At 47.0% G+C, this 27651-nt stretch overlaps 1 protein-coding gene across 3 annotated transcripts in view; it reads left to right on the top strand.

The window, feature by feature from the left end:
* The first annotated feature begins 565 nt into the window (after positions 1-565).
* The window catches only part of LOC143956899 (uncharacterized), a 107478-nt gene continuing 80392 nt past the window's right edge, over positions 566-27651 (top strand). For all 3 annotated transcript variants that reach the window (XM_077467067.1, XM_077467068.1, XM_077467069.1), the window contains exon 1: positions 566-683. In XM_077467067.1, the coding sequence (XP_077323193.1) occupies positions 644-683 (40 nt within the window). In that variant the 5' untranslated portion in view covers positions 566-643. The remainder of the gene's footprint in view (positions 684-27651) is intronic.

The raw sequence follows: 27651 nt of genomic DNA on the forward strand, positions 1-27651 counted from the left end.
CCTAGAGGAAGATCTGTACATTCTATAGCCCTCCAGGTCATTCTCCTGGCACTGGTAGTACACCGGACCGGTGTCCATGAAGTTTATGGAACTTCACCATCTCTGTTGGGTGTTATGCTGAATAAAGTGAACTTTGCCCTGTTCAGTAGAAAGATCAGATAAGATCTTAGTATCTCATCTGATCTATTTAGTACCTCAGCTGATGTCGGGACCTTATCTACTGCCAATGATCAGGATACCCCCCCACCCCCCCCCCCCCCCCCCCAAGCCCTAAGGACAGTAAACTGGCCTCCTGTTTAGAAAGTTTGGAGTCCCCTGTCCTAGAGGAAGATCTTTACATTCTGTAGACCTCCAGGTCATTCTCCTGACACTGGTAGTACACCGGACCGGTGTCCATGAAGTTTATGGAACTTCACCACCTCTGTTGGGTGTTATGCTGAATAAAGAGAACTTTTTCCCTGTTCAGTAGAAAGGTCTGATAAGATCTTAGTACCTCATCTTAAAATACTAAGCAATGTTCCTTCCTCTATCACTTCCTATTTCCCACCAGACGTTCCTTTCTCAGGCACGTAGTGCCAGTGTAGACAGAGCTGAGTTTCTCCATCCGTTGACTTCCAGACGGACCTCCTGGAGGATAAATATAATGACCTTCTATTTCTGCATCCTGGTTGTGTGTATAACAGGTAAGTCTACAATATAATAAGTTAAAGGTAACCTGATAGTATAGAATTATGGGAGCTTCCACTGCTGCCTTATGCTTGAAGAGGTTAATTGTAGTCTCTATCAGAAGCCCAATGCGACGGGGTGACATAGTAGGAGCAAAAATGGAGAGACAGGGACAGAGTGTTGTCAACCTATTCGAGGAAAGTCTGTAGCATGCTAGACACAATGATGTAATCAGGTGGTTAGTAAGCGATAACTCAAAAGCCTTAAAATCGAGGCGACGGGAGGGAGCACCAATTCAATTTGTGGAATACAATTAAACACAATACAGCTCTTTTCACGTGGCACTTCCTCTGATGAAACCACAAAAGCAGCAAAACATGTTGGGGATGGGATAGGGAGCTTAAGAACTTTTATAAAATAGTTGAAGTTGACGAATGCAATTTATAACTAGATGGAAATTGGGAAAGAAAAGGGGTAAAAAAATGAGGGGGTGACAGAGCAGAATAGAACACTACTAATAAAGAAGATCAGATAATCCAATATGCATAAACAGAGGACACGTGAAGCAGGGCAGTTGTGACAGAGATCTTTTCTGCAATTCTTCTGCTCGTTGTTGTACTGCTAATGGAAATATGCATTCATTAATTATCATTATATTACTTGCTGCATGCAAAAATATATTATATATACAGATATGTACACTGGACATACTCTGTTATTGTGATACATGCATACCTCCCAACCATCATGGAAATGCTGGGACTGTCCCAGGACTTGATGCAAGTCCCGGTGTCCCGGCGAATGAAGTCTTTGTCCCGGAGTGGAGCCAAGTGCTGGAACAAATTCCCGCACTTGGGTTCAGTGACTTGCCCGCAAGCATGCATTGATGTGGGCACCAGTAACACCAGCCCTGCGGCTTAGGCGGGGTGTCTGGTGTCCCATATGCTGCAAGCACAGCTGTGTAAATGTGACATGGGCTGCCTCACTCATATACAGCTCACAGCAGTTTGCGGATGAACCCTTCTCCTTGGTTGTGATGCACACAGACAGGAGACGGGGAGGAGTCATGGTAGGGGCGGAATGGGCCTGGGCGGTGGTTGGCTGCTCTCCCCAAAGAGGCTGCAGACATGCCCGCCAGACATCTATGCAGTTCCGGGCAGGACCAGCAGGGCTCACCTGACCGCCCAGCTCCCTCCATCTCTTCTCTCTTACCTCTTTGTCCATGAGCACCACCCACTGATCGCTGGAGCTACCTGCTGTTAGTTACCTGGATCTGCCAGGTACCTGGATGGCGTGTCACATGCGACTGGGGGAGGGAGGCAGTCATTGGGGAGTGTACAGAGTAAAGGGGGAAAGATTGGGGGTGCAAGGGTAAAGGGGAATAGACTGGGGGGGATTTTTGCTAGGAGGAGGGATGCGGGGTGTCATGGTTATGCAGTGATCTTCCTCTGGTTGCTTACCTCCCCTCATGTCTTCTGACTAAGAGGCCAGTCACTTCCACCTGGTGGTTTTTATAACCTCTCCTCTAAGCATGGCTCCACCCCAGGCCCTATCAGGGAACCTTATATTAACCTGTGCACTGCAAGCCAACGGTGCTCATCAACCATTGTGTATTCATTGTGTGTTTGGCTTCCTGTTTCCTGCTTGCCGTGTGCTCTATGTTTGACTCTGTTACCGACCTTGGCGTGTTCTCAACGATTCCTGTCTGCTTGTGACCTTGACCTTTTGCATGTCCCTGACCATCCCTGTCTGCCTGTGACCCTGAACCTTTGGCGTGTACTCTGTTGTTCCTGTCTGCTAGTTGCCCTGACCTCTACCGTATCTCATTACTATCCTTGTAGTTCCAGTCTGCTGCGTGAGCTGTGAGACCCTAGGGGCCGCGACCTGGAGCCAGACTGCAGCGAAGTCCATCCTCACCACTGGAGGCTCTGGCGAACACCCACTGGCTCTTAGACTCAGTGCCCTGGGGAATCTATGCTCTAGCTCTCATTGGGATATGTGTTTAGTGATCCTGTAGACCTGTGTCCTGAATCTCCCTGGGTACAATCCGCAGCAGTCAGTCCTAAGGTCCACTACCTAGCGGTGCACTTCCGACTCCTACGGAGTGCATCTGTCACCTGGTCTCAGGTGACCTGACAGTTTGATCAGCCATGGACCCAGCTGATGTGCCGCTACCCGCAGATGATCCATTGCAGGGCTTAGTTCGCAGACTTGAGTCCCAAGAATCGCATCACCCAGGTGATGCGATTCCTTCAGGATTTGGCATCCCGTGTTGAACAGGTTCAGGCCTCATTAGGACCCCCGGTTCAACAACCTCAACCGCTATCTGCCGCTGCGCCTGTCGCATCAGTCGCAGCCACACATTCATTACAACTACCAGCTCCGGCCCGTTTCTTTGGGGACTCCAAGGCTTGCAGGGGGTTCCTTAGCCAGTGCACAATTCATTTTGAACTTCAGCCCCAAAACTTCCTGTCCGATCGGGCAAAAGTCGCATATATCATATCCCTCCTGTCCGGTGAGGCGCTAGCTTGGGCTGCCCCTCTGTGGGAACTGAATGATCCAGTGGTTTCTAGCCTGTCTGATTTCTTGAAACTTTTTCGGAATATCTTTGAGGAACCGGGTCGTGTCTCCTCAGCGGCTAGCGCTCTATTACTTCTCCGTCAAGAGTCCGCTTCTGTGGGACAGTATGCTCTTCAGTTCCGTATCCTCACAGCTGAATTGAGCTGGAATAATGAGGCCCTAGTTGCAACCTTTTTACATGGCCTCTCTGATAGAGTGAAGGATGAATTAGCAGGAAGATCCCTTCTTGCTGATCTGGACAGTGTCATCACCTTGTGTAACCAGATCGATATTCGCTTTCAGGAGAGGGCCCTGGAGGAAAGACGCCAGCATTCCCCGTTCTTTAGGAAGCCTGAGCTCCCAGTCCCTTCTCTTCGATCCGAGGAGCACCCCCTGCCTGCTGAGGAACCTATGCAGTTGGGCTGAACTAAGTTATCTCCCGAAGAACGTGCTAGGCGCAGAACTCTGGGCCTATGCCTCTATTGTGGGGCCAAAGGTCATTTCCGTGACACTTGTCCTCTTCGTCCGGAAAAACGCTCAGGGCTAATACATCTGGAAGGTGGAGTATTAGACCCTGAAATATCACCTTCACCTTCTCGTCTTCTCCTTTCTGTGTTGCTTCATGTCGGTGCTTCCTCTTGTTCGGTCTCAGCATATCTGGATTCCGGAGCCGCTGCCAATTTCATGGATTGGGAAACTGCATCCTCCATGAGACTTACCCTTTTGCCCCTTACAATGCCATTGGTGGTCTTGGAGATTGATGGCACTGTTCTCCTAGGGGGCTCTATCTGCTTCCAGACTCTTCCTGTTAAGATTTCAGTAGGGACACTCCACCAGGAGTGGATATCCTTCCTTGTCTTACCTAAGGCTTCATCTCCTTTCATATTAGGTCTTCCTTGGTTACGGCTCCATTCTCCACACGTTGACTGGTCTGCTGGACAGATCCTGGCTTGGTGTTCCTCCTGTTCCTCTTCCTGCCTACCCAAGGGTACCCCAAAATAGAAACTTCCTGTTTCCACCATCCCAGTATCTTCTGCTCTTCCCGCTGTATATGGCGATCTCTGGGATGTGTCCTGCAATAGTCGGACTGGTGCACTCTATGTGTCATGTGGTACTCTGGATGAGGGGCCCACCTGTGAACCTGAGTCGATCTTTCACTCCAGTTTGCATGGCCATTTACCTTTGCCTGTCCCTAATCTCCCTTGGATGCACAGCCAGGCTAACTTGACAAGTTCCAGAGTTGCTATGCCCTGTGATGTGATTGAGATGGTCGCTACACCTGACATTACTATTCAGTCGGCCTCTGCACCAGTTATGCCAGTCCAGCCCATGCCCAATGAGCTTCCTGCTTCTTGTTTAGCACCTTCGGTGTCCTGGCCTCACCCTACTGCTACTATGTCCATTCAAACCCGTTTAAGAGGCTCAATCCATCCTTTGGATAGAATACCTCATTTGGCCAGGAGGGGTTTTCAATCTTTTTCTCAGGGTTCTCTGCATTCTGTTTGTGTTGCAGCTACCCAGCTTGACTCTTGTGACATGTCACCTTCTAACCAACCTGACCTCAGGGATCCACTGGCCTCTGCCCAGTCTGGTGGTCCTGTGCTGGATGTCCAGCTCATCTTTAAGGGTGTGGGGGACCCTGCTCAGACTCCTGATCTTCTCATGCCCTTACCCATTCCTAAAAAGCCTTTAGTCCTCAAGTCCTCTCGTCCTCTCCCTACCTCTGTTTCGGTCTCTGAGGATAATCTAAAATACGAGGTTAGTCAAGTTTTGGATTCCCGGCTCCGTAAAGGCATTCTTCAATACCTCGTACTTTGGAAAGGGTTGGGTCCTGAGGAGAGATCTTGGATCACTGCAACTGAGGTCTTTGCTCCCTGTCTGTTAAGGAGGTTCCATCTGGAGTTTCCCTTTAAGCCTGGACCCAGGCGGGGGAGGGGGAGGCCTCGTGAGAGGGAGGGTACTGTCATGGTTATGCAGTGATCTTCCTGTGTTTGCTTACCTTCCCCCATGTCTTCAGACTAAGAGGCCAGCCACTTCAACCTGGTGGTTTTTATAACCTCTCCTCTAAGCATGGCTCCACCCCATGCCCTATCAGGGAGCCCTATATTAACCTGTGCACTGCAAGCCAACAGTGCTGATCAACCATTGTGTATTCCTTTGTGTGTTAGTTTCCTGATTCCTGCCGTGTGCTCTTCTACTGTTTTCCGTTACCGACTTTGGCGTGTTTTGACTATCCCTGTTTACCTGTGATCCTGACCTTTTGGCGTGTTCCTGACTATTCTTGTCTGCTTGTAGCCCCTACCTTGGCTTTGTCCCTCACCATCCCTATCCTCCTGTTGCCTACTGTGGGTGTGAGCTGGGGGACCCTGGGGGTCGCGACCTGGAGCCAGTTGCAGCCAAGTCCATCCTCACCACTCGAGGCTCTGGTGAACACCTGCTGGCTCTTAGACTCCGCGCCCCAGGGAATCTTACGCTCTAACCTCAGTGGGATCTGTCCCCCATCTGCAGCAGTCAGCCATAGGGTCCACTACCTTGAGGTGCACTCCTGATCCTTCGGTGTGCACCTGTCACCTCGCCTCAAGGTGACCTGACAATAGTACAGGTCCAGGGTAGGGGACCCCAAAAAAAGAAGGATCAAGTCCCTGGGGGTCTACTTAGACATTTCCTGCCATGATGGGTGAAGGTTGGATCTTATTATTGAGATGTTGTGTTCACTGTTTTTTTGGCTAGGGCCGGCTGTTCTCCAGCTGTATATGTGTGCCCTTTCTCTTCCCCCCTCTAGGGGGGAGTGTGCTATAAGCAGCCTTCGTTCACTGAGTTTGATCTACTATTGTGCCTCTGGATGGGGGGAGATACAGGGGCGGATCCAGGGGGGGGGGCAACAGGACAATTGCCCCCCCCCCCGAAAATATTACTGACTGCAGTGCAGTCCGGACTCCCGAGTCTCTCTCTGTGTCATCACCAGCTGATCAGTGGCGCAGAGAGAGAGACTCCGTAATAATTACGCCGCTGCACTGAGGAGGTGGGTGGAGCTGCGCCGCTGGCTTGGCCTCTGTATGTTTTTCCTAGTGCCTAGCAACCAGTGACGTCAGTGAGTCACATTGCCGCTGCTGAGGAGGAGAGCGAGAGAGAGCCCCGGCATTCAGATTGGAGTCTTCTTCCGACCGACTCCATCCCTGAGTGAGAGTGTTGGCTCCACCCCCTCAGCTCCTCCCCACTCCATCTTCTCCACAGTCCATCCTGCAGGCCTCCGCCCCTGAGTGGATGTTGGCTCCACCCACCACCTCACTCCATCTTCTCCACACTGCAGTGCAGAGCGGCATGAACCAAGGACATCTAATGCTGCCTGTGGAGTGCGGACATACTAGTGCAATTACCGGATCCTGCTCATCCTGCTCCCGCTCAACTCATTGCTCCTGTGACCTGCTTAGGTGCCCCTCCCCCACCAGAGGTCCAGAGCACCAAAATATTAAACTAAAAGTGAGTAAAAGAATAAATGATTGTTGCAAATTGCAAAATAGATGTGTGCCATAACTGTCATTATGTATGGAAAAAAATGCCCTTAAAACTTGTTCAATGTTAACCCCTTCAGCTTCGGGAAAGTTTTACCCCCCTTCATGAACAGGCTTTTTTTGTGATATTGAGCTGTGTTACTTTAACTGAATGACAATTTCCCACAAATAGAGGTTTCTTTTGGTGGTATTTGATCACCTCTGGTTTTTATTTTCTGCAAAATAAACAAAAAAAGACCAATTTTGAAAAAAAAAAAAAAAAAACAATATTTTTAACTTTTTGCTATAAATAAAATGTATTCATCAGTTTAGGCCAATGTGTATTCTGCTAAATTTTTTTGGTAACCCCCCCCAATAAGTGTATATTGATTGGTTAGCACAAATATAGCGTCTGCAAAATAGGGGATAGATTTATTGAATTTTTATTTATTTATTTTTTACTAGTAATGGCGGCGATCAGTGATTTTTCAGCAAGCGATACCTAATTTTCTGGCAGTGCCCCTCCCGAGACTAGACTCTGGATCCGCCCCTGGGGAGATAGTCCTTTGCTAGGTTTCTTTCATGTGCTCAAAGCCTTCTCATAACTGCATAGTGACCATCTTCCCTGGTCACATTGGCCATGCATGCACATTTGTCCTATGGCATCATAGGCAGGGAAGCGTAGTAATGGCCTTTTTTTCTTGGCCATTTTCTGTTCAGGAAGAGAAGAGAGCAGGATCACAATGAGTTGAAGTGGCACATTTAAACTTGCGCACCCTTTTTAGGCACATTTAACCTCTTGATTGCACTCCATTAGCCCTTTGATTCCCCCTTTCACCCAGCCAGTGCCATTAGTGCAGTATCAGTGTACAGCATTTATCACTGATCACCAAAACTGTGACAAGTGGCCAGGAAGGTAAATGGGGAAATTACACTCTTTAAAAGCCTGAAGGTGGTAATTGGATTTTGAGCCCCAGTACTTTGCTAGGCTCAAAATAAAATCTCTGCATACTCCGAAGAAGTGGCAGACTCTATACCCATGGAATGTGTGAGAAATATCTCATTAAAGTGAAAGTGTTTTTTGGACATTTTCCAAAAACTTAACAAAAAAATAAAAATCTTCCATACACTCAATATGTCTCTCAGCAAATACCTTGGCGTGTGTACTTTCCAAAAATGGGTCATTTGTGGGGCGTCTGAATTGTCCTTGCATTTTAGGACCTCCAAAACTGTGATAGGAAGTGAAATGAGGTAATTACACTCTTTGAAAGTAGTCATTGGTTTTAGGCCCCCAGTACACGGCTAGGTTTTCAAAAAGTCTCACACATGTGGTATCCCAAAACTCAGGAGAAGTAGCAGAATGTGTTTTGGGTTGTAATGCCACATATACCCAATGGAATGTGTGAGAAATATCTAATTAAAGTGACATTTTCCAGAAATGTGTGGCAAAAAAATAAAATAAACTTCCATGGACTCAACATGCCTCTCAGCAAATACCTTGGGTTGTCTACTTTCCAAAAAGTTTTCATTTGTGGGGCGTCTGAATTGTCCTTGCATTTTAGGACCTCCAAAACTATGATAGGTATGGAAATTAGGTAATTACACTCTTTGAAAACTTGAAGGTAGTCATTGGTAGGGATGAGCTTGATGTTCGAGTCGAACATACGTTCAACTCGAACATCGGCTGTTCGCACGTTCGGCGAATACCGAACGTTATGGGCCTTTCGCACCAAATTTGTGTGGCGCTCACAGCCCACAATGCACTGTGCCACCCCAGTGCATTGCTGGCTCATGATTGGCCAAGCATGCACTGTGATCCCGCATGCATGGCCAATCACAGCGCCGGCAGCGAGGAGAGCCATGATTGGCCACAGGCAGGATGCCTGTGGCCAATCATAGCTCTGGCTGTGTAGTACACGCCCCACACTATATAAGGCCGCCAGCACGGCGGCCATGTGTAGTGTGTTGGCGTCTGTTGGAGTTAGTGGGTGTTCTGTGTACCTTCAACACAGTATACACCGATCGTTATCGGCCGATTTAGCCTTCTTGCTCTTCTGTAATTGAGCTGTTAGCAATCTGCAGGAGTTTGTGGGTGTTGTCTGCGTGCCCTGACCGCAGTATACACCATTATATCCACCTATATAGCTAGCTATATTGCTCTTCTGTAATAGAACTTTCAGTCAGTTGTAGGAGATTGTGCGTGTCGTCTGCGTGCCCTGACCGCACTATACACCATTATATCCACCTATATAGCTATCTATATTGCTCTTCTGTAATAGAGCTTGCAGTCAGTTGTAGGAGATTGTGCGTGTTGTCTGCGTGCCCTGACCGCACTATACACCATTATATCCACCTATATAGCTAGCTATATTGCTCTTCTGCAGGAGGTAGTTGGTGTTGTGTGCCTCCAGCACAGCACAGTATACACCTGTATATAGACTTTAATTCCTGTTCTATAATAAAGGCATCTGCAGGAGTTAGTGGGTGTTGTGTGCCTCCAGCACAATATACACTACCCAATTGCTGGTTTTCCCATCTCCCTTCAGGCCATTACCATGTCTGGAAGGCCAACAAGGAGAGGCAGACAGGCACGAGCCAATAAAAGAGGGCAAGCAGGCTCTGTGTCTAGAGACAACAGTGCTGGTCGTGGACGCGGTGCATCGTCATCATCAGCACGTGGCCATGGGACACGCTTGTCCTTATTTTCGGCAGCTGGACGTGTTGAGCCGCATAATGCCGAAGACTTGGTAGAGTGGATGACCAAGCCTTCTTCATCCTCCTCATCCTCTCTCACCCAGGCTCAGGGTACTAGCAAAGCAGCTGCCAACGCATCGTCTTCCCTAGTCTCAATGTCATCATCAGTGACTCCTTCCCTAGACCCACCACGTCCTCCTGAGGAGTCCCCTGAACTCTTTGAGCACAGTGTTGGGTACATGCTCCAGGAGGATGCCTAGTGTTTTGTAGTCTCTGATGATGATACTCAGCTAAAGGAAGGCAGTAGCGTGAGCGCAGAGAGAGGGGATGCTCAAGAAGGACAGCAATCTGGCAGTCATGTTCCACAAGCTGCAGCATACTGCCAGGTTTGCTCCAGCGATGAAGAGGGAGGGGATGATGAGGGCACTGACTCCATGTGGGTACCTGGTAGGAGAGAGGAGGAGGCACATGTCCAACGAGGCAGGATGCCCTTCGGGGACCAGCTTAGGGGCAGCACACCGACTGAATCACACCGCACGGCTCCGCCTGTGAAGGGCGCTGCCTCTGCGCGTTATTCTAAAAGTTCTTTGGTGTGGGCCTTTTTTGAGACGAGTGCATCAGATCGCACCGCTGCTATTTGCAACATATGTCTCAAGCGTATCTCGCATGGCCAAAACATCAGCCGCTTTGGCACCACATGCTTGACCAGACATATGTTGACCTGCCATGCAGCTCGTTGGCAAGCGTACCTCAAAGACCCACACCAAAGAACAAAGCGGACCTCTCCTTGCTCCTCATCAGCTGGGATCTCCAACCCCACTAGACCTTCAGTCCTCTCTGAAACCTGCTCTGAGATGAATGAAAGTGTAGAATTAGGTGTGTCACAGCCAAGTGCTTGCGGGCACTCTGCTAGAAGTACACCCACGACCAATTATAGCAGGCAAATTTCCCTGCCCCAGCTGCTGGACCGTCGAAAGAAGTTCACTCCCAGCCATCCACATGCCCAGCGGTTGAATGCTAGCTTGGCTAAATTGCTAGCACTTCAACTGCTGCCTTTTCAGTTGGTAGACTCGGCCCCCTTCCGTGAGTTTTTACAATGTGCTGTTCCTCAGTGGCAGGTCCACAAACGCCACTTTTTCTCACGGAAGGCGATTCCGGCTCTCTACCGGCATGTGAAAGGCAATGTCCTTGCCTCGCTGGACAGGGCGGTCAGCAGTAAGGTGCATATTACCGCTGACTCATGGTCCAGCAGGCATGGACAGAGACGTTACCTGTCATTCACGGCCCATTGGGTCACTCTTCTGGCAGCTGGGAAGGATGCAGGACAAGGTGCAGTAGTGTTGGAGGTTGTTCCGCTACCACGCCTCCAAAATGCTACTACTGGTTGTGACACACCTCTCTCCTCCACCCCCTCCTCTTCTTCTTCCTCCATGGCCTCTTCCAGTGCTCTGTCCTCAGAACCAGCGGTGCTCCGTAGGCGTTCAAGGGGCTATGCAAGTACGCAGGCAAAACGATGCCATGCCGTGCTTGTGCTGGTTTGTTTGGGGGACAGGAGCAACACTGGGGCAGATATTTTGTCAGCTCTGCAGGGGCAGGCATAGAGGTGGTTGACGCCACACCATCTTAAGCCAGGAATGGTGGTTTGCGACAATGGCACCAACCTCCTCTCCACCCTCCGACAGGGACAACTGACCCATGTACCCTGTGTGGCTAACGTCCTTAACCTGGTGGTGCAGCGGTTCTTGGGCAGGTACCCGGGCTTACAGGATGTCCTGAAGCAGGCCATGAAAGTCTGTGTGCATTTCCGCCAATCATTTAATGCCTGTGCTCGGCTGGCTGAGCTCCAAAAGAAGTTGAACCTGCCCAAGAACCACCTTATATGTGACATGCCCACCAGGTGGAACTCAACGTTGGCCATGCTGCTGCGGCTGCACACGCAGCAGAGGGCCATCAGTGAGTACCTGTGCGACTACGGCACCAGGACAGGGTCAGGGGAGCTCGGTTTTTTCTCACCACGCCAGTGGGGCATGATCAGGGATGCATGCACTGTCCTGTCACCGTTTGAGGAGGCCACAAGGATGGTGAGCAGTGACAGTGCATGCATCAGTGACACTGTACCTCTTGTCCACCTGTTGGAGCATACGCTGCGTGGAATAATGGACAGGGCACTTGAGGCAGAGAGAGGCAGGAAGAGGAGGACTTCCTTGCCTCTTAAGGCCCCCTTTATCCAGACAGTGTTCCTGCTGTCCCACCCATCACACAGGAAGAGGACGAGGAGGAGGAGGAGGAGAAGGAGGAGGATGATTGTGTCAGAATGGAGGTAGCTGCGGATCATGTTGTCCTTAGTGACCCAGAGGACTCCGGACCGAATGCCTCAGCTAACCTACGCTGCATGGCCTCCCTGATCCTGCAAAGCCTGCGGAAGGATCCTCATATTCTTCGGATCAAGGAGAGGGACCATTACTGGCTGGCCACTCTCCTTGATCCACGGTACAAGGGTAAGGTTGCCAACCTTATCTTGCCGTCGCAGAGGGAGCAGAGGATGAGACATCTCCGGGAGGCCTTGCAGAAAGGTCTGTGCAACGTGTTCCCAGAGACTGGGAGGTTACAAACTCCTGGTCCTGGACAACGTGTTGCTGAGTCATCGGTCAGAAGCAGCGGTGGAGAAGGTGGCCATCTGACCGATGCGTTCAGACAATTTTTTAGTCCGCAGCCCCAAGGTATGATTGGTTCCAGCAACCATCGCCAGCGTCTGATTTACATGGTGCAGGAATACCTAGGGGCAAGGTCAGACTTGGACACCTTTCCCACCGAAAATCCTCTGGCTTACTGGGTCTTGAGGATGGATCACTGGCCAGAGCTTGCACAGTATGCAATTGAGCTACTGGCCTGTCCTGCATCCAGCGTTCTTTCGGAACGCACCTTCAGTGCTGCTGGTGGCTTTGTTACCGATCACAGGGTGCGCCTGTCCACCGACTCGGTTGATCGACTGACCTTCATAAAGATGAATCAGTCTTGGATCACCCACAGCTACCAAGCACCTGAAGCTGATGTAGCCGAAGAATTTATTTTTTGAAATATCACATCCCTTCAAGACTGCCTATGCTGATGCTGAGTCACTGTCCTGTTATGTTGATTTTCTATTCTCTTACTCCTCCGCTGATATGTTGGAAGAACATTTTTGGTTCTGGGTGATGCCACCAGCCCAATTTTTCTGCCCCTGTTTAACAGGAGCTTTTAATTACAATTTTTGAAGCAATGCTTGGCAGCTGGGCTCATTCATGCACTACAACTAGAGTATATGGGAGAGGTTGCAGTGTCGTGGCTCCAGCACCAGTGCCTAAGGCCCAATTTTTCAGCCCCTGTTTAACAGGGGCGTTTAATTACAATTTTTGAAGCAATGCTTGGCAGCTGGGCTCATTCATGCACTACAACTAGAGTATATGGGAGAGGTTGCAGTGTCGTGGCTCCAGCACCAGTGCCTAAGGCCCAATTTTTCAGCCCCTGTTTAACAGGGGCATGTAATTACAATTCTTGATATAATATTTCACAGCAGGGCCCGTTCCTGTGCCCGCCGAGAGTAACTGTGAGGTCTTATAGTGTTGTGGCACCAGCACCAGCACCACAACCACCAAAGGCCCAATTTTTCTACCACTGTTCAACAATGGCATGTAATTACAATTCTTGATACAATCGTTCACAGCAGGGCGCTCCAGCACCCACCAAGAGTCACTTTGAGGGCTTACAATGTTGTGGCAACACCAACACGTTGTTCCGCCATTTCTGCAGAGCATATAGGGCAGGCCCCTACTTTCAAACATCCAACTTACAAACGTTTGCTACTTGCAAACGGAAGGAGACAACAAGAAGTGAGATGAAAAAAGACGGACGGCAAAACAAATTATACAGGGGTGATAACCCTTCCCTATGTTTTCCAAAAAGCTTAAAAATAGTTTTTTTGACTGGAGCTACACTTTAAAAATGTACCAGTTCAAAATTACAAACAGATTCTACTTAACACAACAAACCTACACAGTCCCTGTCTTGTTTACACCGCCTGTATACTGCTGTTCTGAGTATATACTGCCTGGGGCCTCACGTCTTTCATTTTTTTAATATGGGTACGTGGTTCCCCTTAATATCCGTACAAGACCCAAAGGGGCTGGTAATGGGCAGGGGGGGCTACCCGTGCCATTTTTCTCAATGATTTTCATCCATATTGCCGGAACCAGATATTACATTAAAACCGCAAGCAGTTTTAAATGACTTTTTTTCCGTTAAATGTAATTTTGTGCAGGGACTATTCTAAACATGGGAAACACGTGGCACTTCACAGGCATACTATAGACACCCCACAGGCACAATATTTAAAGGAATATTTCACTTTTTTTTCCACTTTAATCGTCATTAAAATCACTGCTCCCGCCAAAACTGCCATTTTTAAAAACATTTTAGGCATTGACCCATGTCCCCTGGGGCAGGAGCCAGGCCCCCAAACCCTTTTTAGGACAGTATCTTGCATATTAGCCATTAAAATTAGCACTTTTTATTTCGAACGTTCGATTCCCATAGACTTCAATGGGGTTCTAAAGTTTGTACGAATTTGCGGTCCGTTCGAAAGTTCTGGTGCGAACCGAACTGGGGGGTGTTCGGCTCATCCCTAGTCATTGGTTTTAGGCCCCCAGTACACGGATATGTTCTTAAAAAGTCTCACACATGTGGTATCCCCAAACTCAGGAGAAGTAGCAGAATGTGTTTCGGGGTGTAATGCCACATATACCCAATTGAATGTGTGAGAAATATCTCATTAAAGTGACATTTTCCAGAAATGTGTGGCAAAAAAAAAAAACTTGCATGGACTCAACATGCCTCTCAGCAAATACCTTGGGTTGTCTACTTTCCAAAAAGGTTTCATTTGTGGGGGCGTCTGAATTGTCCTTGCATTTTAGGACCTCCAAAACTCTGATAGGAATTGAAATGAGGTAATTACGCTCTTTGAAAACTTGAAGGTAGTCATTGGTTTTAGGCCCCCAGTACATGGATAGGTTCTTATAAAGTCTCACACATGTGGTATCCCCAAACTCAGGGGAAGTAGCAGAATGTGTTTTGGGGTGTAATGCCACATATACCCAATGGAATGTGTGAGAAATATCTCATTAAAGTGACATTTTCCAAAAATGTGTGACAAAAAAAAAACTTCCATGGCCTCAACATGCCTCTCAGCGAATACCTGACTTTCCAAATAGGGGGTCATGGGGGGGAGGGTGTTTGCACTGCCCTGGCATTTTAGCACCTCAAGAAATTTGATAGGTAGTTAGAATGTAAAAACTGCATACATTTCAGTATATATCCCATAGTTTGTAGAAGCTACAACTTTCACACAAATTATTATACACTGATTGGGATTTTTGTTGTTACCGAAGACATATAGCAGAATACATTTTGCCCTAAATTTATGAAGACATTTGATTTTATTGGATATGTTTTATAACAGTAGAAAGTAGGGTTGCACCGATACCAGTATCGGTATCATTGCTGATACTAAGCATTTGCACGAGTTTCGTTACTCATGTAAATGCACTGATTCCCGAAACTGATACTTTCAGGCTCGGTCCCTTCATCTGTCAGTTAGACTCCCCCAATGACAGCTGAAATGTAAAAAAAAAAAAAAAAAAGCCTGCAATTATCAGTTGTTAAGGAGCTGCCGTGTTCAAGGAGCGGGGTTACCCTTTTTCAAAGCTGAAGTGTAAAAGAAGTTCCAGGAATTGGAGCTGTTAAAAAAAAAAGCAGCTCAGCAATGTTTATCAACAACATTGCTCAGCCTCTGAAACAGAAAGATAAAAAGAAACATTGTTTCTTCTTATCAGGTCTTTCTGTTTATTCATTTAGGCATATGAAGTCAGTTTAAAGCAACCTGTCAAGTAAAAAAAAAAACCTTTTTTGTTTTTTAGGACTGAGTCTCTTTCTGAGATTTGTTGTTTACAAGTTAAAAACATTTTTGTTTTGCTAGAAAATTACTTAGAACCCCCAAACATTTATATATATTTTTTCTAGCACCCTGGAGAATAAAATGGCGGTACTTTTTTGTGAAAAAATCTTTCTTTTTGAATTAAAAAATAAGACAACAGTAAAGTTAGCCCAATTGTTTTTTATATTGTGAAGGATAATGTTACGCCGAGTAAATTGATACCCGACATGTCCCGCTTCAAAATTGCTAAATTGAAAACAATGTAATAATAGAGATAGTCCAACGCGTTTCGAATCTATCATAATAGTCCTCTTCTTCAGGGGTAAAAGGTTACATCAAGACGATAATATGTCTATAAATGAGAAAAAATTGATTGTAAACATACATAGTCCAAACATTGGAAAAATAACAACAAAAAATTGAATGATTCACTATGGTTAGAAACCAAGATTTGAACATACGCTGACCCTGCATATTGCATGAGGATTTGCACATTATTACATCCAAGTTAAAACCAAATTGGGAAAGGCTGCAACCTTGAGGGCGACCACTGAAGCTTGAAAAATTCTAGCCCTAGAGGAGGTCTAATGCTAGAATTATTGCTCTCGCTCTACTGATCGCGGCGATACCTCACATGTGTGGTTTGAACACTGTTTTCACACACAGGCGCCGTTCGCGTATGCGTTCGCTTCTGCACGTGAGCTCGGCGGGACGGGGCGCGTTTAAAAAAAAAAAAATCTTATTTATTTTACCTTTGATTTATTATTTTTACTCTGTTCTTTTAAAAAAAATGGTCACTTTTATTCCTATTACAAGGAATGTAAACATCCTTTGTAATAGAAAAAAAGCATGACAGGTCCTCTTATATATGAGATCTGGGGGGTCAAAAAGACCTCACATCTTATATTTACACTAAAATGCAATAAAAAATGTTTTTAATGTAATTTAAAAAATAAATAAAAAAATAAAATGTGGCCTTAACCACTTAAGCCCCGGACCATTTTGCTGGTTTAAGACCAGAGCACTTTTGCGATTCGGCACTGTGTCGCTTTAACTGACAATTGCGCGGTCGTGCGACGTGGCTCCCAAAAAAATTGATGTCCCTTTTTCCCCCACAAATAGAGCTTTCTTTTGGGGGTATTTGATCGCCTCTGTGGTTTTTCTTTTTTGCGCTATAAACAAAAAAAAGAGCGTAAATTTTGAAAAAAAATCAATATTTTTTACTTTTTGCTATAATAAATATCCTCCAAAAATATATAAAAAAACGAATTTCTTCCTGAGTTTAGGCCAATATGTACTCTTCTACATATTTGTGGTTAAAAAAAATAAAAAATAAATAAAAAAATCACAATAAGCCTATATTGATTGGTTTGCACAAAAGTTATAGCATTTACAAAATAGGGGATAGATTTATAGCATTTTTTTATTAGTAATGGCGGCGATCTGCGACTTTTATGGTGACTGTGACATTGCGGCGGACACATCGGACACTTTTGACACTATTTTTGGACCATTATCATTTATACAGTGATCAGTGTTATAAAAATGCATTGATTACTGTGTAAATTACACTGGCAGGGAAGGGGTTCAACACTAGGGGACGATCAAGGGGTTAAGTGTGGCCTGGGGAGTGATTCTAACTGTGGAGGGGAGGGGCTACCACTGACATGACAGCGATCACCACTCCCGATCACAGGGAGCAGTAGATCCCTGTCTTGTCACTAGGCAGAACGGGGAAATGCCTTGTTTACATAGGCATCTCTCTGTTCTTCCGCTCCGTGACACGATCGTGGGCACCCGGTGGACATCGAGTCAGTGGGGACCCGCGTTCATGGTCACGGAGTAGTAGTAAGAAGAGCCGGCAACACTGTAATCCTTGAAGTGTAGTTTATTGGTACATCAGAGTGACAGTAAAACAATAAAGGTGACGCGTTTCGGCAAAAGCCTTAGTCGTGGTCACGGAGGACGTGGCGGGCACGGACCCACAATGCCGCATCTTAAAGGGGACATACCTGTAAGCCCATTTGCCCAGCTGTGCCATTGTGCCGACGTATATCGTTGTGCACGGGTCGGCATGTGGTTAATATGCTTTCTAGAAGAGTCTTGGAGAAATACATAGGATGATAAAGTTACCTTCAAACCTCCCTTCCCCTGTCCCATCATGCCCTGGCTGACCACAATCCACATCTCTGGAGATCCTTCACAGCGTGTATGGAGGTTCTACATACAGGAATATGACACAGAGCAGTGTGGGGAGGATGAGGACATGAACAAATATTAAAATAGTTTATGGTGCACCCCATCTATTAGGACTTCCATCCAATTTAAGACTTTTTTTTACTATATATGCCCATCTCGAAAAATCAGCAACCCAGCACCACATTATGGCCACTAGATGAAGCTGAGAAGCATAAGAAGCATAGGACACAAGAGATACAATGTAACGATTCCAGAGAATGCTATAAAGAAATATCAAATAAATATAACCCCTGGAATTGTTACATTGTATCTCTTGTTACTCAGATGTATTTTCTATGCTCCACACCTACAAATAAAAAGGAAAAATATTGCGCTAACCAAAAACAGGTGAAAATAAGCAGCTACATACGAATATGACCAAATTCATATACAAACAGAAAACTATAATGTAGCGCTAGAAAAGTGGTGTAGAAAAAAGTGAAATCTATAACCCTGAAAAGAAAAAGCACAAATAAAGTCCAAATCTTAAGTGAGTAAATTAGTCCTTAGAGTCCACATAGGACACAAAATGTGGTGTTTCACACGGTGTAAGAACCAAAAAGTAATCCCGGAGACATCTCACATCAGTGACATCTAGGTAGGTAAAAAAAGATGGGTACTCTTACTCAAACCACCGGACCTGTGTATGTACACTAGGTCATGCATGCATGTATGGATCGATGAATCCCCCACCCACAAGTCTATCCCTCACAGAAAGAGCTGTAGGTCCGCTGGTCGATGAAGGAGTGGTCTGTCCCGTCCACGAAGTTCCAATTCATCAAGGATCCAGATGGGATGGAAAGGAAGGACAGACTCCAACCAAAAATTTGGTAATAAACGAGGCCAAACTCGTAAAGGGGATCACATATGAGACAAAAAAGAAAAACAGCTTCCCATAGTGTAGATGAAAATATAAAGGTAGCTGTTTATTGGCATAAAATCAGCAGGGAACATGACAACCTCGCCCTACGTGTTTTGTCCCATGGGACTTCAACAGGGGCATCTCCCCCGTTGCCCCTGTTGAAGTCCTATGGGATGAAACGCGTAGGCAGAGGTTGTCATATTCCCTGTATTGCCTTTTTTTCATTATGTGATCACGTTTTTATCTAAACTTTTTTTTTGTATATGCTGATTTTATGCCAATAAACAGCTACCTTTATATTTTCATCTACACTATGGGAAGCTGTTTTTCTTTTTTGTCTCATATGTGATCCCCTTTACGAGTTTGGCCTTGTTTATTACCAAATTTTTGGTTGGAGTCTGTCCTTCCTTTCCATCCCATCTGGATCCCATTTTTGGTTCTTACACCGTGTGAAACACCACATTTTGGGTCATATGTGGACTCTAAGGACTAATTTACTCACTTAAGATTTGGATTTTATTTGTTCTTTTTCTTTTCAGGGTTATATATTTCACTTTTTTCGACACCACATTTCTAGCGCTACATTATAGTTTTCTGTATGCTCCACACCTCCATCTAGTGGCCGTATTGTGGTATATTTCTCCTGCTCATAATAAAAGAACACATTTTTCAGAAAAGAAAACATCTCTTACCACTTATATAGAATGAACGGACATGCAGATGTGATGGGCAATGGGCGGAACTTCACTCTTTCAGTTGACAATGACTATTTTTAATTCTTTTGCTGCTACCTTTAGTAAATACGTAGGAAGGTATATTATATTTACTTGTTTTATACTATAATTTTTTACATTTCTTCAGTTACTTCCTGGTTTCCATGCCTAGGCCAATGATGTCATCCATCTATTATTAAACAGGTGTGCTTTAACTGTACTTCTGTCTCGGTCTGATTTCATGGTTTCTGACACTGGTATAAGCCATGATAATATGTATAAAAAAAATTAAAAATCCTGATAATTTCCTCAGAGTAGTACATTGCTCCAGTCACAACATGTTAAAAAAAAAAATCATACAAAAAAAAAATAACAAAAAAAATGTAATCAAAAACAAAAACAAAGCAAAGGGCCACATCTGGCCCCCCGGGGCCATAGTTTGAAGACCACTGGTGTATACCATAGTTTGTGGACTCTATAACTTTCCTTCAGACTAAATAATATACACTGATTTGGGTTATTTTCACCAAAGAAGTAGATCAGAATACAAGTTGACCTAAATTGATGAAGAAAGATTATTTATTTGCAAAAATTAAGAAAAAAGTTTTTTCCTTTATTTAGCAAAAAAAATTAAAAACCCAGTGGTTAAATGCCACCAAAAAATAAAAAAAAGCTCTATTTGTGTGAAAAGAAAAGATAAAAAAATGTAATTTGGGTACAGTGTTGCATGACCGCTCAATTGTCATTCAAAGTGTGACAGCGCTGAAAGCTGAAAATTAGCCTGGGCAGGAAGGGGGCGAAAGCGCCCAATATTGAAGGGGTTAAATAGAGCTCTGCTATGAATTCCTAATGTAACATGTGCTTGTAACTATCATTAATCTCCTGACAGATCTCCTAGAGCAGTGGACTCCAAACTGCGGCCTGGGGGGTCAGATGTGGCCCTTAGGGTTAGGGTGGCCCTTAGTAACCACAGATACCAACAATGAGACCGGTGAAGGGGCATAATTCCTCCCAATGACACCAAAGATGGGGCACAACTCCACCCAATGATACCAACCAATTGGGCCCAATGACTGGGCACAATTCCTCTCAATAATACCAACAATAGGGCCCAATGACACCAATGATGGGGCACAATTGATCTTTTATTAAAAAAGAATCAAGCAACCAATTTTATACAAAAGTAAAAAACAAAACCATAGTATAAAACTTCAACAGAAAATAAAGGAATACACATCAACGTTCAGAATATATACAATATATACATAGTCCATTAGCAAAACATGTTTAGAAAACTATTTACATAAAGCAGCAGAGAGGGCCTAAGGCCTCTTTCACACGGGGCGGATCAGTAAAGATCTGCCCCGTGATGATCCGCTCGCTCAGTGGGGATCGCTCCGTTGTCCCCGCTGAGCCGGCTGCGGACAGGGCGGTCTCCGCACACTGTGCGGGGACCGCCCTGTCAGCTCTCCGCTCTCCTCTATGGGGATCGGACGAGCACGGACCGTGTGTCCGTGTTCATCCGATCCGCTCTGCAGACGGACAGAAAAATAGGATTTTCCTCCGTCTGCAGAATCGGACATTTGCGGAGGCGGACAATAGCGGGTGTCTGCGGATGCTCATCCGCAGACACCCGCTATCCCATAGGGATGAATGTATGGCCCGTATTTCATCCGCAAACGGATGGATGAAATACGGACATACCATCCGCATGTGTGAAAGGGGCCTAAGAGGCACAACCCATCACCTATGTACGCAGCCATTTATCAAAAATGAACCATAAGTTATAAAATCTCGGGTGACAAGAGACAGACAGCCACACCCGGGAAAGAGACTCCTGGCAGTCAGGGAGGCTTGAAACCCCTCCACGCCTTCAACCAAGCCCCCCGACTCCGCTTGTCCCTCTCAAGCACCCGAATCTTCTCCACCTCATGCAGAATGTCATACACCACCACCTCAACAGGAAGGATTTTATGCCGAATGCTGACTTGACACCGTGCGTTCCAGGTGAAATAACGGACTACTAGGCTAACTAGAAAAAGTGTATCCAAACAAAAAACCCCACCAGTATTGAATGCTCCGTACCCCCACTCAGCATAACCCAGCCTGGAGAGGAAAGGAACACTGAGGGCCCGTCCCACCTGTTTGTACACCTCTATGTTAAAGGGGCAATGAAGCAGAAAATGGTTCATAGTCTCCTCCTCATCTGCACACTCCTCCCGAGGACAGCTACGATCCACCCCACTGCGGAAATTCTAATTGCCCTGAACATAGAGCCTCCCATTGAAGCACAACCAGGCCAGATCCCTAAATTTAGGGGGTACTCTGACCAGATTAATCAATCTTAACCCCACCCTCAAAACTGGGCCTGGGCAATCCCTTAAGGCCAGTGGGTCATGAAAGACTTCGCTCAAGACTCGACTCAGAAGGGCTTTCCTCGGAGCCGATCTGAGATCTTCAGCCGACAATCGCCACTGCCGCAGTAACTTCAGGCACGGAGCAACATAGACTGGTAGCTGACCACGATGACCCCTGAGATTCTTCACTTGGCCACCTTCTTCCCAAAGTCATAGAAAAGGCCTAAACCAAGATCTAAATATGCCTACCCATCCAGGAGGTTCCACTGCAAGCATAATACCAATGTTAAATTTGAGAAATAGCAGTGAAAAGAAAAGAACTGGGTTGACCATACCTAAGCCACCCTCCCTCCTGGATAGATAGGTGACATTCCTTTTGATGGGGTTCAGTCTGTTCCTTTTGATGGGGTTCAGCATCTGGAAGAACACACTACTGACCCTAGCATAGAGAGACACTGGCAAGATGCAGACAAAGCTTACATACAAAAAGATCGGAATCAAGTAAGTCTTAATCAGATCAACCCTTTCCCTCAGAGATAACTTCTATCTCTTCCAGCTGACCATCTTAGTATTGGCAATTTCCAGCCTGCCTTCCCAGTTTTAAGGCCATAATCGCCGGGTCCAAATTCAATGCCTAGCATCTTAATTCTTTCCTGGGGCACTGGAAAGGTGTCCGGGAGATCAATCCCCTCACCTTCCTTTCCCATCCAGAAAACTTCACTCTTTTCCTGATTGATTTTGGAGCCTGATGCTTCAAAATACCGTGATGTCAGAGAGACCACCTCCTCTGCTTCATCTGCCCCAGTGACAATCACCGACACATTGTCAACATAGGCAACAACCCTCAAAGGCGGCTCACCCAGGAGCCCCACTGGCACCCAACACAACATGCTGCTCTCTAGCCTCCTAATGAAGGGGTCGATTGCAAACACATAAAGCAGGGGACTCAGGGGACAACCATGGCGCACCCCAGAGCCAACCTCAAAGGACTGCCCAACCCAACCATTAACAAGAGGAAAGCTTTCTGCCCCCTTATACAAGACTTTTAACCAATCAACAAAACCACCCGGCAGACCATACTTACTAAGGAGCAACCACAGGTACTCATGGTTAACACAATCAAAAGCCTTGGCCTGATTCAATGTCAGCAAATACTTTCCCCAGCCTGCAGCCCTGCACTGCTCCAAGGCCTCCAGGACAGCTAAAACTGCTGTGAAGGCGCTTCTACCCTGGACCGAACAGTGCTGATGGCGAGAAAGCAAAGACTCTGCTACTGGCGATAGGCGCCAGAAAATAAATACTTTGCCGGTATCTTTCTATCGACATTAAGAGGGCTGACGGGGCGTCAATTCTCAATCATCGAAGGATCTTTACCCTTTGAAAGAAGAATCACAGCCAAGTGCCTCATGGAAGGGGAAAGCACCCCCTCAGCAAGGCAACTGTTAAAAACCTCTACCAAATGTGGGGCCAGAATAGACTTAAAGGCTTTGTAAAACTCAGCCGTCAAGCTATCCGGTCTAGGTGACTTTTTGATGGCAAGCTAATTGTGACAGAACCCACTGTCACTGTGTGTTTTGGAGGGGGATGTGGGCTCGCCTCCTACCCACAGACTATGGCCCAGCAGAGAACATGATATTTGGAGGGCTATTTGCCATCTCCCACCACCTGGAGAAGATGCCACCTCCAGACATTGGTGTCGGTTTGTTCATCGGAACCGGGTGAACGCGGGATCTGTGGCTGGGCTTATGGAGTCGTTCCTGGCTACCTAAACCTATTGGCCCGTCTGGGTTAAATATATACTTTTATTCTACAATGTACTTTTAGCTGATAAAGACATATACAAAATGGTACTGAGATAATGTCATGTAATGCTACATCCCTTCCCCCCCCCCCCCCCTCTTGTTGCTGTGTTTAATTGTGTTGGGTCATGGCATGTAGACAAAAGGTCTGAACTGGAGACACCTCTCAGCAGGGGATGTGTAAGGAGGGGCTGCCTGCTTATCATAATCCCTTTATGTGTTTCAACTGTAGTTGTTTGAATATACAAGTGTTGAGTTTCCATTGGCTCTTCCTTCTCCCCTACCCCCTCTATGACAAGGCTAGAGGGAGTGCCCCTAACTGTGTTTAAAGTGTATGTTTGAAACTTAATAAAGAGTTTTTGTGCTCTGCATGTTTAACCCTCAACACCTGTGTGGCTTGTCTCCTGATTGAGGGGTTAAGGGCTGGTTATGGCAAATCTGCAGGCTTCGGGTGCGTTTGGAGGACAGGAGACACAGGTCTGGCGGAGATGCTCAGCAGGAGTATCCAAGATCTGTCACAGTGGTGGCAGCGGTGGGATGTCTCCTGCAGTCCAGGACATCCAAATCACCATTGCAGCCGCAGAGGAGCGATACGGGGACCAGCCAACATGAGAGCAGAGTTCGAGAGGAGGCTGCAAGGCATGCGGAAGCAACATCGGGGACCAGCGACAGAGCACACCATGCTCGGCTGGGAGGATGTGATCCGCCGGCAACTCTGTTAAGAGACGCTAAGCCACGAGCGGCACCATCAGGGGAAGATCCTTCCCTCCTCCACAGAGATGTACTGGACGCAGTACCGTGCATGAGAGGTGTTTCGGAGGGAACAACCGCGAGATGAGTGGAAGACGGAGCTCGGAAGATTGGTTTGAGAGGAGATGAGGCTGGTTGCCAGCTATAGAGCCCTCCGGTGGTTCGCGGCTAAACTGTGGCCAGGTAGAGCAGATGGCAGCCTGACATAAGGCGTTGGCTACGGCGGCGTGGGGCTGCTCCATCAAAAAATGTACGGAGACCCAGACTTTGGGAGCATCAAGGAGTGGCGGCTGGAAGACATCCTGGACTTCTGAGATGAGGTGCTGGACCTCCCATAAGAGGCATGTGACCTGGAGGAATTGGAGTTCCTAGTTGAGCAGGAATGGGAGCTCGAGATTGCCTACAAGTGGCTGTTTGATGGTGATCAGCAGCCTGGCATGGCTCCCGTTGCCTGGGACTGTCCAGGAGAAATAGCAGACAGTCGTGAAGATGCAGAGCAAATGGGGCCAGGGGTGTCCCTATGTTTCCCCGTCCTAACCACAATGGAAGAAGCGGCGATGATACAGAGGACGCCACGAGTGCTAGAATGCCGGAACGCATCGGAGGTTCCCCAGGCAGCGAGACAAGCTAATAGCATTAAAGTCTCGGAAGGGGGAGTTGAGACGAGTGCTGGAAGGCTGGTAGATGATGATCAGCAGCAAGTTTAGAGTATCGCATCCAGTGCACCAGCAGAAGCGCTGGCTACGAGGCAGAGTGCCGCTGGCCTCTGCCCACCCTCATAATTGGATCCGGAGAGTCCGAGAGATGATCTTCGAGAGCTGTTTCCCCAGCAGCGGATATCCCCATCGGGAGTGGAGAGGGCCATTCTACCTCCCCAGCAATTGGACATTACCCCAGCGTTCACCTTCCCAGCAGAAGCGCTGGCAATGGAGCAGAGCGCTGCTAGCCTCTGCCCAGCCCTCAGTATGCTTTTGGAGGGTTTGGGAGACAACCCCTGTCAGAAGTCACCCCAGCAGCTGGTCACAGAACCAGGAGAGGAGAATACCCTTCCCCCTCTCCAGCGGCTGAACTCTATCTTTGTATATCTCCCCCCAGCAGAAGCGCTAGCTACGGGGCAGAGTGCTGTTGGTCTCTGCCCAGCATCAGAAAAATAAATGTAGAGTCCGGGAGATAGTCCCTGCAAGATACCTCCCCAGCAGCTGGTAACTACACCAGGAGAAAATCAAGTACCTTTTCCTCCCCAATGGCTTAGCACTACCAGCCTAAGCTCCCTACCAGCTGAAGTGCTGGCATCGGGGCAGAGGATTATTCAGCTCTCCCCAATACCTGCAACCAGGCCCCGGATCAGGGGAGTGTGGACAGCTGTTCCCACTCTGCAGTGGCTGTTTTTATCCACGGGACACCGTATGTGTGGTTTTGCTCCCCAGCGCCAGAGTCATACTTTTCCTTTTCCTGTTTGCCCGGGGTGGGAATTTGTGACTAACGCAGGTCCAGACCAGTTGAGGGTCAGAGACCGGGTTAGTCTGTTTTTAAAAAGGGAGAAATGTGACAGAACCCACTGTCACTGTGTGTTTTGGAGGGGGATGTGGGCTCGCCTCCTACCCACAGACTATGGCCCAGCAGAGAACATGATATTTGAAGGGCTATTTTCTGTCTCCCACCACCTGGAGAAGATGCCACCTCCAGACATTTGTGTCGGTTTGTTCATCGGAACCGGGTGAACGCAGGATCTGTGGCTGGGCTTGTGGAGTCGTTCCTGGCTACCTAAACCTATTGGCCCATCTGGGTTAAATATATACTTTTATTCCACAATGTACTTTTAGCTGATAAAGACATATACAAAATGGTACTGAGATAATGTCATGTAATGCTACATCCCTTCCCCCCCTCCCCCCCCCCCCTCTTGTTGCTGTGTTTAATTGTGTTGGGTCATGGCATGTAGATAAAAGGTTTGGACTGGAGACACCTCAGCAGGGGATGTGTAAGGAGGGGCTGCCTGCTTATTATAATCCCTTTATGTGTTTCAACTGTAGTTGTTTGAATATTCAAGTGTTGAGTTTCCATTAGTTCTTCCTTCTCCCCTACCCCCTCTATGACAAGGCTAAGGGGAGTGCCCCTAACTGTGTTTAAAGTGTATGTTTGAAACTTAATAAAGAGTTTTTGTGCTCTGCATGTTTAACCCTCAACACCTGTGTGGCTTGTCTCCTGATTGAGGGGTTAAGGGCTGGTTATGGCAAATCTGCAGGCTGCGGGTGCGTTTGGAGGACAGGAGACACGGGTCTGGCGGAGATGCTCAGCAGGAGTATCCAAGATCTGTCACACTGATCAATTGCCCTCATCACCTCTTCAACTGTGATCTCCTCTGTCAAATCCATCAATGGAACATCTCCACCATTTAGACCTGGAGTAGAGTCCAAAAAGCTGTCCATCTTGTCACGGTCAAGCTCTTTCCTCCCAAGAAGGTCAGCATAAAAGGACCTTACGACCTCCAGGATCCCTGACCTGGACTTTGTCAAGGAACCTGTACTGTTCTTAAGGCCAACAACCGTTTTAACAGCTACACCTTGTTTGCAGTTCTGGTAAGGGTCAGGCGAGTGGTACTTCCCATAGTCCCTCTCTAGAACCAAAGAGGCATGACGGTCATATTGACACTTCCTGAGAAGGAGTTTCACTTCGGAGATTGCCCCAGGATCTCCTCCTCTCGAGACAAGAATATCCAGCTTCCTCCGTAAACGTTGGTAGGTCATGTATTTATTAAACTGCTTTCTATTGGCTAGGCCCCTGAAGAATCCAGCAATCCTCTTTTTGTTTAGCTCCCACCACACAGCCTTGCTGCTACAAAAGTCCAGGATGGTCACCTGAGCATGAAAGAATTCCTCAAAGGATTGTCTAACACGTTCTTCCTTGAGTAGAGTCAAATTCAATCTCCAGATGCCCTTGCCCCTCTAAAGGGGCGTCTGAAGCATTCAGGACCACAGATAGCATACAGTGATCAGAGAACTCTACTGCCTGCACCACTGGGGGCGAGAAAGCAGAGGTCTCCTTAAAAAAAAACGATCTATCCTACTCTGACTACTACCTCGAAGAAAGGTGAACCCGGTGTCATCCGGGAGGTGCTTAATGTGCACATCCACAAGACCAGCATCCCTAACCATACTATTTTAAAAAACGCTATCATATCCCAGCCTGTCCTTGAAGTCCTTCCTGTCCTTGGGCCTAGTTACTGTATTAAAGTCACCTCCAAAGACCACTTGCCGGGATGTAAAAAGAAATGGCTTGATCCTTGTAAAAAGGCATTTCCTGTCCCACTTTGTGTGCGGCCCATAAACATTAATTAGGCCCAGGTCCTGCCCCCCCACAAGGACGTCTAAGACCATACATCTCCCAATCTCCACCTCAATAACCCGCCGCACATTTACCGTGCCGGTTTTAAACAACACCGCCACACCCCCGTAAGCCTCGGCCAGCAAGAGACCAGTAAGATGGACCATACCTCCACTCTCTCTTGGCCATATGAATATCTGCCAAGGAGGTGAGCCTAGTCTCTTGCAAAA

This window comes from Lithobates pipiens, unplaced genomic scaffold (genome assembly GCF_037356315.1).
Source record: "Lithobates pipiens isolate NorthernLeopardFrog02 unplaced genomic scaffold, aLitPip1_a1.2 Scaffold_44, whole genome shotgun sequence".
Classification (NCBI taxonomy): domain Eukaryota; kingdom Metazoa; phylum Chordata; class Amphibia; order Anura; family Ranidae; genus Lithobates; species Lithobates pipiens.